Genomic DNA, 15,607 nt, shown 5'->3' on the forward strand with positions numbered 1-15,607 from the left:
CACAGTGAAAAGTCACCAGCAGGTCTAGAAATAGAAGACCCCAGCGATCCACTATCAGCTGAAATGCCTCGCCTGAAAATACCCATTCTCCTGGGTCCAGACTCTCCCTTCTGAGAAAGTCTGCTCTTACATTGTCTTTTCCTGCAATGTGCGAGACAGAGATCTCCTTAAGAAGCACTTCTGCCCATTTCATGTTGGTCTATCTCCTGCGATACTTGCTGGCTCGTTTCCTCCCTGCCGATTGTTGTAAGCCACAGTCGTTAGTTGTCAGACATTATCTGGACCACTCAACCCTGCAGCTTGCCGCTGAACTGCAAAGCACGCCAACCGGACTGCCCAGGCTTCCAGCGATTGATGTTCCAGAGAGACTCCTTTGTATTCCAGTGCCCTTGCACCATTAGTTCCCGATGCTGAACTCACATCTGTTGCAAGTAGCAACCAGTCCGGCGATGTCAGGGAAACTTCCTCTCTCAGATGATCCGATTGCAACCACCACTGGGAGGTGAGAGCAGACTTCCATCGGTAGGTGAATCTAATAGTTCCGAGACTGCGGGTCCCACCAAGATAGTAGGGAGCGCTGAAGAAGACGCATACATACTCTTGCCCACGGCACCACTTCCAGGGTTGCCGCCATCAAACCAAGAACCTGCAGATAGGACCACTATTTGGTGAATAGTGTTCATCAAGAGGCAAACCTGTGTCACCAACTTCTGAACACAAGCTTCTGGCAGAAAACTTTGCCCTGCTTCGTGTCGAACTGAACACCCAGTTACTCCGACTGAGATGGCTGAAGACTGCTCTTGGCTAGGTTCTTCACTCAACCGAGATCCTACAACAGGGAGATTACCTTGTGAGTCACCAGGCTACTCTCTTCCAGAGACTTGGTCTGAATCAGCCAGTTGTCCAAATTCGAGTGTACCAGGATCCCATCCTCTTTCAACTCTGCTGCACCACCACCATAACCTTGGAACAAGTTCTGGAAGTTGTGGCCAGACCAAAAGGCAGCGTCCAAAACTGATAATGGCACCCTCAACACCGCAAAACGCCGAAAACGTTGGTTCTCCAATCAGATGGGAATATGAAGGTACACCAAGGACAGATCCAAGGAGGTCAGAAATTCTGACTGCATGGCCATAATCACTGAGTGTAAAGTTTCCATGCAAAAATTAGTCACCTGCAAATGATGGTTCACCCCACTGAGATCCAGGATGGGATGAAAGAAGCCCACCTTCTTGGGCACAATTAAATAGACGGAATATCGACCTGTATTTTCTTGAGATGTGGGTACTGGAGCTACAACCCTCAGACTGAGGAACCTTGACAGAGTACACTGCTTGCTTCTTCTGTGGGGAGTGGCAGGGAGACACCATAAACACATCCTAAGGAACACTGTGAAACTCTAGCGCATATCCCTCTCGTATCACCTCCAGGACCCACTGATCCAATGTCAATTTTGACGAGAGAGAGAGAGCGCCCCCCCATCTCCTCTTCCTGGGGGTGGGTTGGACCTTCATTGGAAGACTCGGAAGGTAGCACTACTCGAGCCCATGCTCTACCTGGGCTGTCTGGGACGAAAGGTCAGACCTATCAAAAGGCTGAGTCTTCTGAAAGGTTGCCCCTCTGAAGGGACAAAACCGTTTGGAACCCCTAAGATAACCCCTCATACCAAAGGGGCGTGGAGACTGCTTCTTATCCTCTGGCAACAGAGGAACCCCACTTACGGGCCCGTTTTCCCAACTCACTCCCAAACAAGAGCGAGCCTTTAAAGGGCAATTTTGTAAGATTAAACTTTAGAGGTCCCATCAGATGACCAATTTCTCAGTCATACCTGACGCCTTTTCGCTATAACCGAAGCCACTCCTCTGGCCAAGGTGCGGACCAAATCGCAGCCCACATCTGCTAAAAAGGCAGCGGGTTCCATAACTGCCCTGGAATTCACACCAGAGTCATCAACCTCCTGAGAGAGAAGCAAACGAGTGAGCCACCAGGGAACAACAAGAAGCTATCTGTAAGGTCATTGCCACCGTTTCAAATGTTTGCTTAAGGATGGCCTGAATCCTCCTATCATGCACATCCTTCAAGGCCGCTTATCCCTCCAAAGGGATAGTCATCCATTTAGACACGGCACAGACAAGCACATCCATTGGAAAACACACTCTCTCACCACTGAATTCAGAGAGTACAGGCCTTCCAAGGTCTGAACCCCTTTGAAATTTGCCTCAGGGGCATCCCACTGAATATCAATCAATTCTTAAATGGCCTCCATAATAGGGGGAAAAACAAGAGGCTTTATGCAAAGAAACCAAAATAGGATTTTTCTTTGGTTCAGACATGGAATCTGCCCCAGGTACTCCCAGCATCTTCAATGTCTGGGAAATCAGAGCCGGCAGTTTACTGCTATGAAAGATCCGCAACATAGTCCTATACGGTTCCAGTCTCGGAGGAATTGCCCCATCCTCCAGAGTCGGGATCAGCCTCATCATCAGTGTCTGGATTTCTATTTGGAGTACCTGCAGTCAATTGAGGTGTATTCCGATGCTTCATGGTAGTAACGGAAGAGGGAGAAGGGGAGGCCACCACCTGAAAATCTGACCTGATATGATTAGACTGGGCTGAGGAGTGCGCCTGAAGAAAGGATTGCAATCCTTGAAAAAAGTCTACCCAAAAAAAGGCAGAAGGATCCATGTCAAAACCAGGAGGCATTTGAGCGGCGCCCACTGAGTTGCCTTCCCCTGCTGAGGAACCAGTCAAGGGAGTTTCAAGGTCAGGTGTCCCACCTGACATATCCTTAACCAGGCCCTCATCAGGCTGGGAAGAACCAGGCTTAGTAAAATCAGAGGAAGATAACTCTCCCTGAGCCTCTAAGCAGCATTGGCACAAGTTAGAGTAGTGGTTCTCAACCTCTTTCCCATCGTGACACACCTGACAGGCCACGCTCACATGTGTGACACTGCTCATTACAATTCACGGCGGAAATAAAAAGTAAAGGTCCGGAATTTATTTTTATTGTTTAAAATGCCACAAGGAAAAAAGATACGTATTCTGTCTGAACAGAAATTACATAAATAGTAAACTTCCCACACCAAAACAGCACCAATTTCCAGCACTTAACAGTAACCACCTTACCTAAGAAAAGGCAACACTGAAAATATTACACCAGGTCTTAAGACACCAATACACCTCCTATTAGGAAAACGGACCAAGCCAGGCTGCTATAGAGCCCTACACAGAAACTACACACCAGCAGAAAACCTCACCTGACTCACATGTGTTGACCTAACAAAGAATAAAGAGACCAAAATGCATAACTAGAAGCATGCAGACAAACACTGAATTGGAAACTGCAACAAGCCAGAGTCTCTGTATGCAGTGTAATAAAGGAAAAAAGAAACATCACCCATCCTTATAAAACAAATCAAGAAATATAAAATCAGTAGCAGTAAAACTGTACTAACAAAAAGAACAGATTATTTCGAAATACCGATGAGTGGAATATCCAATAATTAAAAACTCATAAAAAATTTCTAGATACCAATAAAATATTTCAAAATAGCAGACACAAAGACCCAGTAATGAAAAATAAGGATACAAAAATGTTTTGCTCTGCATACCTGGGAACGTTTGATATCCAGGTGTCCTGAGATTGTTTTGAATTAGCAGGAGGAGGGGTGGTTTACTTGGAACTTTTTCCTCTCTCTCACTCACATACCAGCGCTCTCTCTCACACTGGCTCTCAATTACACACCTATACACACATGCTCTCAGTCACTCACATATACACATGCTTTTTCTCTCACTTATATAGGCTCCTAATTACACATTTACACACATGCTGTCTATCTTTTCAGGCTTACACACACAGGCTTTCAATCACACACATACATGCTGTCTTTTTCTCTCACACACAGACTCTCATTCACATGCTTACAAACATGCTCTCTCTCTTTCTCTCATTTACACACAGGCTCTCATCACATACTCACATGCTCCCTCACCTAAACCAGCTCTCAATCACACACAGACACACATGCTCTCTCTCTTACTTATACACACAAGCTCTTAATCATACATACACATGATCTCTCTCACACACACAAAGGATCTCAATCATACACACATACTCTTTCACACAAACAGGTTTTCAATCACAAACTTACACATACAGGTTCCCAATCGTAAATTTACATTCATGCTCTCTCTCTCACAGGCAGGCTCTCAATCACACACATACTCTCTTTCATATGTGCAGGCTCTCAATCACACACATACATGCAATCTCTCACTCACACACACAGGATCTCAAACACACATGCTTGCTCATTCACTCTCTCTCCCTCCCTCCCCAGAACTAGCGGCAGCAGCAGCCTCCTCCCAACCCTAACCTCCTTCATTTTCAGCCTTCGCGCAGAGAAAGGAGCCCCATGGGCCGCGGGGATTGACTTTCATCTTTTTTCTCTGAGCCGCGCTGCTCATTCCTCCGGCCGCGTCTCTCTTCTGTTCTTCGGGTCGATGCTGACCAAACTTGCATGGTCTCCTCTTCCTGCGCACGCACCCGCTGCTCACCACTTCCTCTTCCGGGCTGCGGGGCGGGAAGAAAAGACCATGCCGGTGCCGCTGATTCCACCTGTTCTGCCGCGATCTGCCCGGGCTGACAGCATTTTAAGCCTGGGCGGAGGAGGACCGGGGGACAAGGGAAGTGTGGCGACACACCTGCATGTTCTTGGTGACACACTGGTGTGTCGTGACACACCGGTTGAGAACCACTGAGTTAGAGGGCACTCCAGACTGAGATGCCCGAATATGACAAGCAGCACAAAGGGAAAGGTTCTTAGGATTCTTGGCCATAGGCACCATTATTCCGTCAGTACTCTTAACAGGCAACTGAAGATGTGCATCCAGTTCAATTCGCACTAAAAAATTTTAACGCACAAAACGTCCACACCCCAAAGCTATGTGACGCACAACTTAAGTGCACTGTCACCATGCTAATCCTGGGCGCACAACCAATATGCTCCAGAAATGTGCACACAGGCAGCGCGCCCAAAGAACTGGGTGCACAATTCAGATGCATAGCCGGATGCACTTGCACGCACCAATGGTCCTGCAGACGGTAGCCAAATGCGCAGAAAAAAAGCACGTGAAAACGCCGCCGCGGCCTACCATGCAACACACAGCAAGACGCCTAACAGCAGGGCCTAGCCCACCCAGACTGCTCAACCCGCCAGGCTACCCAGGTCCCCTTAATCCCCAAGGGAGTGGATCGAACGTTGGAACGGCGCGCCAAGCACGGAGACTGCAACAACCTCTCTACTCTGTCTCTGACTTAAAAAAAAACAAAAAACAAAAAAAACCCCACATACTTACCTGAGCTCAGCCTTTCCCAGCTGAGTACAGAGACTGTCTCCGGCTGTGGGGGGAAGAGGGTATATACTGTCACCACTGTACTCGGCTTCCTGCACCCGCTGCCTTTCAGCTGTTTAAATCAGCTAAGTCCAAGCCGGCTGAAAAACCAGCTACTGGACCAAGGCACTCATCTGAGGGACCACGGAAATCACCTCAGGAGTTCTCAATTGGGGGAGGGACCGTAAGGTATCAGCGCAGGAGAGCGAGGTAATTCAAAGTTCCTATCTATTCTCCTCTAATTGTTTCAATTCTCGAAGCAATCCCCAGTAGGGAAATACTTGTCCACCCTCTGCTGGAAACGGAAAATACTGGCAGGTTGATGTCACAACAGCTTGTTCTGTCTCCATCTGCTGGTAGAGATGCATAACCCAATGGTCCTAAATCCATCTATCCACATGCTAGGAAATGCCCCATTTTGTTCACAGAGCTGGACATGTCAATACTTCTGCTCTACTGCTACTGCAGTGCACAATGAAGACTCCCTGCCACATCAGGCAACCCTTTTCTGCATAAGCGAGCTCATGACAAGCTTGGGTTCAGAACTGACTGCCCAGCCGGGACCGTAATTTAGCTAGACAATAACCTCAACTCATCTGTAATCTTCAGGATGATGATAGCTCCCCTTTAACTCATACTGCCAGTTCACAACTTTGAAGAAAACAAGAAGGAAATACATTACCCAGAAAACAGCTGACCTACCACAAGCCTGTGACCTTTCTTAGGACAGAAGATGACAAAATCTGCTTCAATACTGAGATGAATATAGCCTTGATCATCGTAAATATCTCCGAGCTCACCCACTATTTTGATGTTGTCATAAGCAACTGGAACACCTTTGAGTCTAAATATAATTAGAAAGAATGTTTTATTAATCTATTAGTCAACATATATAATAAATAAAAAATAACATTGCAGAATATTTTACATTTAAAGCCCAAACATGCTGCAGTCATTACATTCTTACCCTTTTGCTTTAAAATGTTCAGAGGATCATCTTAAAGCACACATTACAATTTTAACATAAAGCCTTATTTTACAACTACTTATAGAGCACAGTTCACATTAAGGCCACAGCTGTGCTCAGATACCCGTTGGTTCGCTCAGCTGAGCTCAGCACAGTTTTATGTCATGGTATGGGCTTCTAGGACATATTATTAGGAAGTGCTCTTACAACCAGCATAATTAGCAAGCAAGCATCAGAGCAAAAGTGCAGTGTAAAATACAAATGTTAGGGCAACAGGTCAACTCTTAAAATTGAGTGCACACAGGAATAATCACCCCCTCCCCCCCCAAAAAAAAAAAGAAAAGAAGGAAACCCTTTGTAAAGAATCAGCCTATTTTTCCCCCAATTTGTTAGAAAATATACACCCTGGATACTGAAAGCTTAAAACATTTTAAGATACTAGGCTCCTTCCCTGAATGCTTTTGGGTCACCTGACCCATCTGTGAAGTAAGCAAGTTTGCTTACCATAAACAGTGTTTTCCATAAACAGCAGGATGAATTAACCATGACAAGTAGGTGATGTACTCCAATGGCTCCAAATGGGACCATCTCTTCTAACTAGTAGAGCTTTAGTTTTAGCTCTACTAAGCATGCATGGGACCCTCGTGAACCTCCACAGTCAGTAACAAACTAATAGAGGTAAGAATTTGACTCTCCTGGGAGGTGGGCGGGTATTAAGTATGGCCAATTCATCCTGCTATCTATGGAAAAAACTATTTACGGTATGCAAACTATATATACTCTTAAAACATACCGTATTCTAGTCCTTTTTAGTACATCAAGTTAGCAAGGGAGAAATTAAGACCTCCAGAACTCCAGATTACTATCAGAAAAGTATTGAATATTAAATACTTAAAACCCTGCAATACTTTGTTTCTATATGCTATGTATATTTTGTGTTTTCTTTTTAGTGGTGGCAGACAACTTGTATGAAGAAAGTCTTTTCCAAGGTTAAGTATGATATAACGTCTTTTCTTCTCTCTTTTTACTTTTTCTGCATGTTTTTCTCACTTGCTTAAGCACAGGCCTATCTATATTTTGTGATATGTATTCACTTATCTGTTTGTTCCAAGTCAACTCTGCTTGTCGCTGGAGCTGCAGGGCTCTGTAGGTTTTGCTGTACTCTTTTCTTCTGGGATCTTTATCCTACTATCCTATGCATAAAAAAGAAACTGCCTCCTTTTTACATCATTGTTCTTCCACCAGCTAAGTATGTACAGTTCCCTCAATGTGTGCTCCATGAAGGCTTGCTGGGACTGTGTATAGTCTAACAAAATCAAAGGATAATCAATTTAATCCTACCTTCTGAGAAAGAACAGTTCCTTTTAACATTTAAGCGCTCTCTCTCACTCCTTAGTCTGGGACTTTGACATACGGTATGTATGAAACAAAACCCGTCAACGCACTGAGTGTTTTTCTTTTCCATCAGAAGGCTACTATGTTGCCTCGGTTCCATTAATCTGGTGACTTTCCTTTGTTCTGCTCAAAGCTTCACTGGGGTGGGGTATGGCTATTATATTTTAACTCCTTGGTTGGAAATGCTCTCAGGTAAGGAAATACTCCTTGGTAGGACCAGATTAAATACACAGAGCTTTCATCAGTAAAATGTCTCTTTCTTCAGTGTGCAAGGCTCTATAATTCAGTCAAGCACTGCTATTCCAGTCCTTCTATTGCTAAACGATGCTGCTCTAATATTCACACAAAGCCTTTCGGGGCTGCAGTCATTCCTCGACCCTCAGTGCAGTCTCACTGCCTCCTCGGACAAGGAATTAAACCAATGCTTTTCAAAGACTCCCCCATCAATGCATCGGGCTAAAGCAATGAGATCAATTGGTGGGGGGGGATCGGTCTGCATCAAAAAAGAAAATGCATCATCATTCTGCGGCGCTCTTGCTGCCAACAAACACAAAATGAACCAGGATGCATTGATGCACCAACGCGATCAACGCACAATGCATTAGTGGCATCTGCATAGGCTGCTCCAGGGCCTCTGGCTCTGGAGAGAACGCAGCACTCTGGTACTGCCAACACACGCTCCCCATCTACATCAAAGCATGATGCATCGATTCAGCCAAGGTCTGCTTCAACGCATGGCGCACCTCCAATGCAGGCACTTCAGAAGTCAGCCAAAGTTCATCCTGTGCTGCGGTGCGCTTCTTCTTCAAAACACAATTTGCCTTGTCATGTTCAAGACTGAGGCAGATGAAACCGAGCTCTTCCTGTCCGTCAGGGATATAATCTCAGCGCATATGTAGCTCTTAAAACCACTCATGATACCCTTCTTTTTGCTCGACACGCTGAGATGGGAAAAAAAGACTTTCCTTTAGGTTCTTTTTTCTTCTTCTTGTAATTATTTTTTTTTAAAAATAGCAATAAGAAGGGCTGTTGTGGGTGCTGCGGAGGCAGTGAGGCAACAAAAAAAAAGAGGAAATTAAAATAAAAGGCAATTAGAGATAAAAAAAATACACAGAGACAGAAACAGTCTGTGCAGAACTTGGACAAAAAACAACTAAGGAGTGACACTGGCAACTCCCGCACATGCTCAGTAGAACTAAAACTCTACTAGCTAGGAGACGACTTTGTTATGTGCCTTCGGTTGATGTCACTCCCATGTCATGGCTAATTCGACTTGCTGATCAATGGAAAACATAGCTTAATAAAAACAGTCTAAAATGGCTCTCTTTTTCTTTTTTTAACTTAAAATATTTAGTGGTGTTTTTAATTTCTTTTAAGAATAGTATAATTCATATTTTTAGCATAATCTAGGAATGCTGAGTTCAGGAGACTCCAGAGACTGGTAAAAAAAAAAATTCTCACTAATCTTTCATGTTCCAAATTATGCACTTTTCATAGAGACTGTTATTCCAATTTTTTACTTCTTAGCAATTCCTTTTCCTGTTTATATGAACCAGCATGATTATTTCACCTTAGCCCCAAAAAGCCATCAGTCTAAAGCAGTGGTTCTCAACCTTTTTTTGGCGGGGACACACCTGACAAATTGTTCTCACATGCGTGACACACTGAACATGTGACCATCACGGGGCTAAATGTAAAAATGCACTCTGCATCCACAGGAATCCCCTCAAACCCCAGCAATGTGTGCAGAGCAGATCTAGGGCATTACCCTGTACAACTCGCCATACAAAAAAGATATTCTGGTTTCGATGACATCTCAGTAAAAACAAAACAAACTCCCTTTACTACCAGGCAAAATAGCCTTCCTTATGAAAAGACAGTAATTGACCACTAATGCATATCCTATTGAGAAAACACAACAAATAAGATTGATACAAATGCCTACATGCTAGTAAAATACCTCACCTCGGTCACACACCCAGAAATAACCTTCACCAAGTACAGAAAGACCACACATAAATATGGAGACAGAAACTGGAATGGTAAACAAAAAATGCCACTCTGCATGCAGTGTGAACCTCAGGATTTGCAATAATGCACACAAACTAACCCGCACAAAGTTACACCTGTATTATGGAACACACTCAGATGTACCTACAAATGTCGGTAAAAAACCTTTAAATAAATAAAGTAACAATCCTATCTAAGAAATACAACTATTAAACCAGGCCCTAATCACTAAGTCATTTCCTATTGGGAAAACAGAATAAGCCAAGCACCATACAGAAATAACTGTAAAGCTATACTAAAAGGGGTAGATTTTCAGACCGCACGAATAGGCGTACTTTTGCTGGCGCATCAGGCGCAAGCAAAAGTATGTGGTATTTTAGTAGATACGCGCGTATCCGCTAAAATCCTGGATCGGCGTGCGCAAGGCTATGGATTTTGTATAGCCGGCGCGCGCCGAGCCGCGCAGCCTACCCCCATTCCCTCCGAGGCCGCTCCGAAATTGGAGCGGCCTCGGAGGGAATCCTCTAACGCCCTCCCCTCACCTTCCCCTCCCTTCCTCTACCTAACCCACCCGCCCGGCCCTGTCTAAACCCCCTCCTTACCTTTGTCGGGGGATTTACGCCTCCCTCTGGGAGGAGTAAAATCCCGCGCGCCAGCGGGCCGCTAGCGCGCCGGGACGCGACCTGGGGCGGGTCCGGAGGGCGCGGCCATGCCCCCGGACCGCCCCGGGCCGTAACCACGCCCCCGGGCCCGCCCCAAAACGCTGCCAACACGCCCCCAAAACGCCGTGCGGCTCGGGCCCGCCCCGACACGCCCCCCTCGGGAAAACCCCGGGACTTACGCGAGTCCCGGGGTCTGCGCGCGCCGGTAGGCCTATTGAACATAGGCGCACCGGCGCCATTCCTCCCACCCCACCCTATGCAATACCTGCCTCACCGGCCAATCAAAGGCTTCCTCCCTTCTTCCTACTCCTACTGGCAGGTAGAAGGGAGGAGGCTTCCCATTAGGCAGTGGGGGTAGAAGAAAGGAGGCTTCCAATTGGTCCGTGAGGGCTGGAAAAAGGGAGACAGAAAGTACAATGGGGCAGTAGGACACCGGAAGACATGACACACCTGCCAGTGCTTGGCTACACACTGGTGTGTCTCGACACACCGGTTGAGAAGCACTGGTCTAAAGAATCAGATGAATTCCAGTTTTATCTCATACATTGCTTCTGGTACACACCCTTCCAAATTCAAGCCCCTAGTCTGAGCACAGAGGAGTTAAGGGATTCTATGAAAGTAATATACAGTAAGCGGTGGACAGTGTAATTAAGGGAGCAACTTTCAAACAGCCTGTGTGGTTGCAAACTGTGTTTTGTTTTTAAACATGTATACTTAATGCAAATTTTCAGAAAAACTGCTCATGTTTCTCTCTGAAAATTAACAGGCGGAAAGTACATGTATTAAAAGCATCTCCGTACTTTGTACTTGCTATATGTATAGGGGAAGGGAGCAAAATAGCACACATACATTTGAAAATCAAATGTACAAATGCTGTTTCCCTCCAGAGACCTAAACATGCCCACAGAAATGCCTATTTTTCCTATGGCTAAAAGTAAGTGCAGCTTGGAACCTTTGCATATTTGAGGCAGGCAATTTTCAATCTGGTCATGTTGATTTGGTTACATGCCTTAGAAAATTGCTTGCCCTAATGGATTTTTCTGTTCTAGCCATGTCACACTGACAGCCTCTTGTGATTTGTCATGCAGCCATCTGTGCACCCTATACTTTACTTGGAGTTCCCTTTAATGCTCAGGTGAGCTGCAACAATTTATTGAGAAGTAAAAGCATGTATGTCCTTAAGTGTATCTGTTTGGGGCCCATACGAAAAGTAAATTATGCATTTATTTTTATCTGGATTTATTACCCACCTATTATAGTCCACTAGAATAACTATATACATTTAATAAATGCTGGTTTTCAAGGTATTTGGCCAATCAGATAACCCCACCCTGTATACATAACAGTAGAGGAAATGTGGAATAAAGGATTTGCACTCACAAAGAGGGGAGTAGCTGGCTTGTTACGGCGGTTACTACCCCAAACCAAATGTGCCTGATACTTCACTTTCGATGCATATCCAGCATGGCTCTCTGCTTCTACAGCATGGGAGAAGAATAAACTGATACTTCAAGCATATCCAGCATAGCTCCCTGCTTCAACGGCAGGGGAGAAGAAAAATAACCAATAAGGGCTGTATAACATAGTCTGGGTAAAACAAATAAGCATGGGTGTAGCTTGCTTATTGCGGCGGTTACTACCCCTACTACCCCTAACTAATCAAGCTTGATATTTCACTTGGATGCAGCTCCATCACTGCTTTCTACATTAATGGTGGGGGTGGAAGGGAAATAGAACCAAGAGCTAAGAGAAACAGATAAGTATGAGAGAAAAAAATGTGTGAAGCTTGCTGGGCAGACTGGATGGGCCGTTTGGTCTTCTTCTGCCGTCATTTCTATGTTTCTATGTTTCTAAGAAAAAGACCACCTCATCTGCCCAGTTGAGATTCTTCCACCTTGGGTAGATGAGTGTATAAATACCCATATGCATCCAAATACACTTCCCCATCCCACTCCTCATTTTGTCTTTTATCTGACCTCTGAACCCTTTTCGCATTATCATATAAACAGACTGTGTAGCATCATGACGCAACTGAAACCTGCAAGAAAAACAGTATGTGACCTTTTCAAAATGATAAAACATATTATAGAAACAAACAAACATGACAGCAGGAAAAAAAACCATATGACCCATCCAGTTTGCCCATCCGTCCAATTAATTTAGCATTATAATTCTCATCACTTCCTTAGAGATCTGTATTCATCTCATACTTTCTCCATCACTTCCACTGGGAGGCTGTTCTACACATCCACCACCCTCTCTGTAATGATCTATTTCCTAAGATTACTCCTGATTCTAGCCCCTTTCAACCTCATGTCATGATCCTCTCGATCATCTGACTTGCAACATCCCACGGTTATGTCATGGCAAAATTTAGACCCTATTTCATAACTGAAACGCATGAGTCACTTTACGACCTGCTGGCAACCTGGTGCTGACTTCAAGCACAACTAAACCTGTTCCCCCAGGGCCAGGCATCTACTTCAGCACAACTAAACTCAGGCCCACTGTGCAGCACATAGGAGGAGTTGGGCACTGATGTCAGCACTCCTAAACATGGATTCTGCTGCTCATTGTGCAGGAGGAACTCATTGGGGGGGGGGGGGGGGGGGAGCGGGGGAAGACATGATTCTGCATCAGGAGACCCTGCCCCACACTGACCAGTGAGCTGTGGTGCCAGCTCGCTCCATCACCATTCTTCCTGAAACACTGAAAAGCTGTGAAATTAGAATGGAGATGAGAAAGGAGGAGAGATGACAACTTTAAAATATCAGCTTTCTGCTCCAGTGAATTCTTATTGTAAACATGAATGGGGAAAAATTGAACAGGGCAATATGTTTGCAGCAGACAAAAGAGGACATCAGAAGGAGATAAGAACATAAGATACGACATTCTGAGTCCATCAAACCCAGTGTCCTGTCTCCCAACAGTGATCAATCCAAATCACAAGCACACCTACCCTCTTGTTTAAGGTTTGTATACCCCCACTCACAAAATCCATACAGAACTGATCTACATGTACAGGCAGCTCTCAGACTGAATTTTAAGACTGAATTTGAATTTGTTTCTGTAATAAATTCAGGGTTATTTTGGTGAAGCCAAGGTATTGGGCCTTGGTGCTGGAACCATTCCCAATGCATAAAACCATTTTCAATGGCAAAAGTGGTTTTGATTTCAGTCATTTCGACTAAAGACAATCAGGCCAACACAACATAGTGCGCTCAGCTAAGTGTGCTGCTTAAGATGCATGTTTTGGACGCATGTCCAAAACCTCTTATGCAATAGATTAGCATGTCCAAAACGAAAGAGTGCACCCAGCACCCACATTTTTACTCTTGAAAACTAATGCCTGCCCTGGAGCAGGTGTTAACTGTAGGGGCTCCTCGAAAATTAAGAGAAAAACAGAAAATACTGCTTTTCTGTCCCTCTTTTCAGCTCCTCTGACTTAATATTGTGGAGATATTAAGTTGGAACAGAAAAAAGGTGTAAGGAAAAAACAATTTTTTTAAAGTCACCGGTGGTCAGGTTAGAAAAATGGACACTCAATTTTACGAGTGTCCATTTTCTTAACCTGTGCACCGCCACAGGTTAGGAAAATGGACGCTCGTTCATTGAGTGTCGTTTTCCTAACTTGCACTGACAGCCACCTCTCAAGTGCGCCTGCTGCAGAGGAGGTGCTAGGACCGTACAGTTTCCCCTAGCGCTTCCTTTGTATCGCGGCAGCCCATTTAAATATTACAATCGGGCACTCCAGATAGGTGCTTCGGTGCAGGTTAGCAGTACGGGTGCTCAATCATAAACACTCATTTTCTGCATGCCAATATTGCATCAGCCTGTTTGTTTTCAAGAAACAATTGTGACTTATGTCTGAGGACTTCCTGTATGTGTTTTTATAAGAAATAACAAATGTGTATATTACTGTTAAAACTATCACTACATATATATTCGGTTTTCCTCACACTAAATCTGTACACAATGCTAAACTGCCATACTGGTGGTGAAACCTAGTGACTTTAACACTACTCATGTACAGTACAGTATCCCAACAGCACTATAAAAAAAAGTTGAATGTGAAATGTTTTAGTTATCCAAAGATGACATAGTAGCTCAGCTTGGAAGACTGCACCTTCTAAACATTTGAATAAAGAAATGTGTGGCTTCAAAAGCTCACCTACATCTTTGGATACGTTTTTTATTAGTACAATCAGACATCAACATTAGGGTAGCCAGCTAGTTCCATCTTTTCCGTCCACGGTGATCCAGTCTTGGCTTCACGCCCCTATAATGCTAGTTTGTATTTTAAAATCTGTAAATACCCTTGATTTGACCACAAACAAGGTGATTCAAAGAAACATTGTCATAAATAAATTGAAGGAGCGGAGCCAGAGTCCCGTTTTTCTTAAGGGAAACTCGAAGTACATTTCCATACATGCCAAAGCGGTAAAACTAGGCCTGGATCAGCCTGGACGGAAGACTGGAGCTAGCTGTCCCCCCCCACCTCCGGAATCCATGCCAGGTCTGTGACCCGAATCGAGGGCGACTGGGTATTCGCCCGCCGTACCCGTCTGAGTAGCGCAGCAGCTCCGAGTCCAGCTCCTGCCGGACGCCCGTCCGCTTGGTGCGCAGGTGTCGGGGTGGCAGCGCTAGATGCCTGCGGTGCGTTTGCAGCACCAGACACGAGCCGCGGCGGCTCAGCAGGGCGGAAGCGGCCGCGAACGACGGCACCTCTAGGCACTGAGGCAGGGATTCCACCCTCCCCGACTCTCCGAGTGCCTCCGCACTCTTCGTTCCATTTGCCATGCTGCAGCTACGTCTGTCCGAGACGTCACAGAAACGCGTCCCGCACCAGCCCGTTGCGTCGCTGGAGAAAGTGCGTGGGACGGTGCACGTTGGCTTTCGCCGCAGGCCTCTGCCCTTTCTCCTCCTCTTCCATTTTCTCTGACGCGCTTTGATGTGTTGTTGTGCATTAGCCTCTGGGAGGACTGGAGCGCGCTTCTTGGAGGGTGTGGCGTGATAGGCTAGTCTAAAAAGGCTAATAATCTCTACTTGAAACTGTTTGAGGGGCGCCAGTGGTCGAGAGCAAACTATTTTTGAAAGTCAGCCTGCAAAATTCAGACTTCACTGTGGATAACTGACGATGAAGTAAAAGCTAAAATGAGAAGCCTGCATGGTG

The 15,607-nt window shown here is 45.2% G+C and overlaps 1 protein-coding gene across 1 annotated transcript in view; it reads right to left on the reverse strand.

Moving 5' to 3' along the window:
- The window catches only part of TWISTNB (TWIST neighbor), a 40,976-nt gene extending 25,599 nt beyond the window's left edge, over positions 1-15,377 (reverse strand). The window contains exons 1-2 of the mRNA XM_029589044.1: positions 14,996-15,377; positions 6,103-6,244 (exon numbers count right to left, since the gene is read on the reverse strand). Of these exons, the coding sequence (XP_029444904.1) occupies positions 6,103-6,244; positions 14,996-15,234 (381 nt within the window). The 5' untranslated portion in view covers positions 15,235-15,377. The remainder of the gene's footprint in view (positions 1-6,102; positions 6,245-14,995) is intronic.
- Between the last annotated feature and the right edge of the window lie 230 nt (positions 15,378-15,607).

The sequence above is a fragment of the Rhinatrema bivittatum genome, chromosome 2 (assembly GCF_901001135.1).
Source record: "Rhinatrema bivittatum chromosome 2, aRhiBiv1.1, whole genome shotgun sequence".
In the NCBI taxonomy this organism is placed as follows: Eukaryota; Metazoa; Chordata; class Amphibia; order Gymnophiona; family Rhinatrematidae; genus Rhinatrema; species Rhinatrema bivittatum.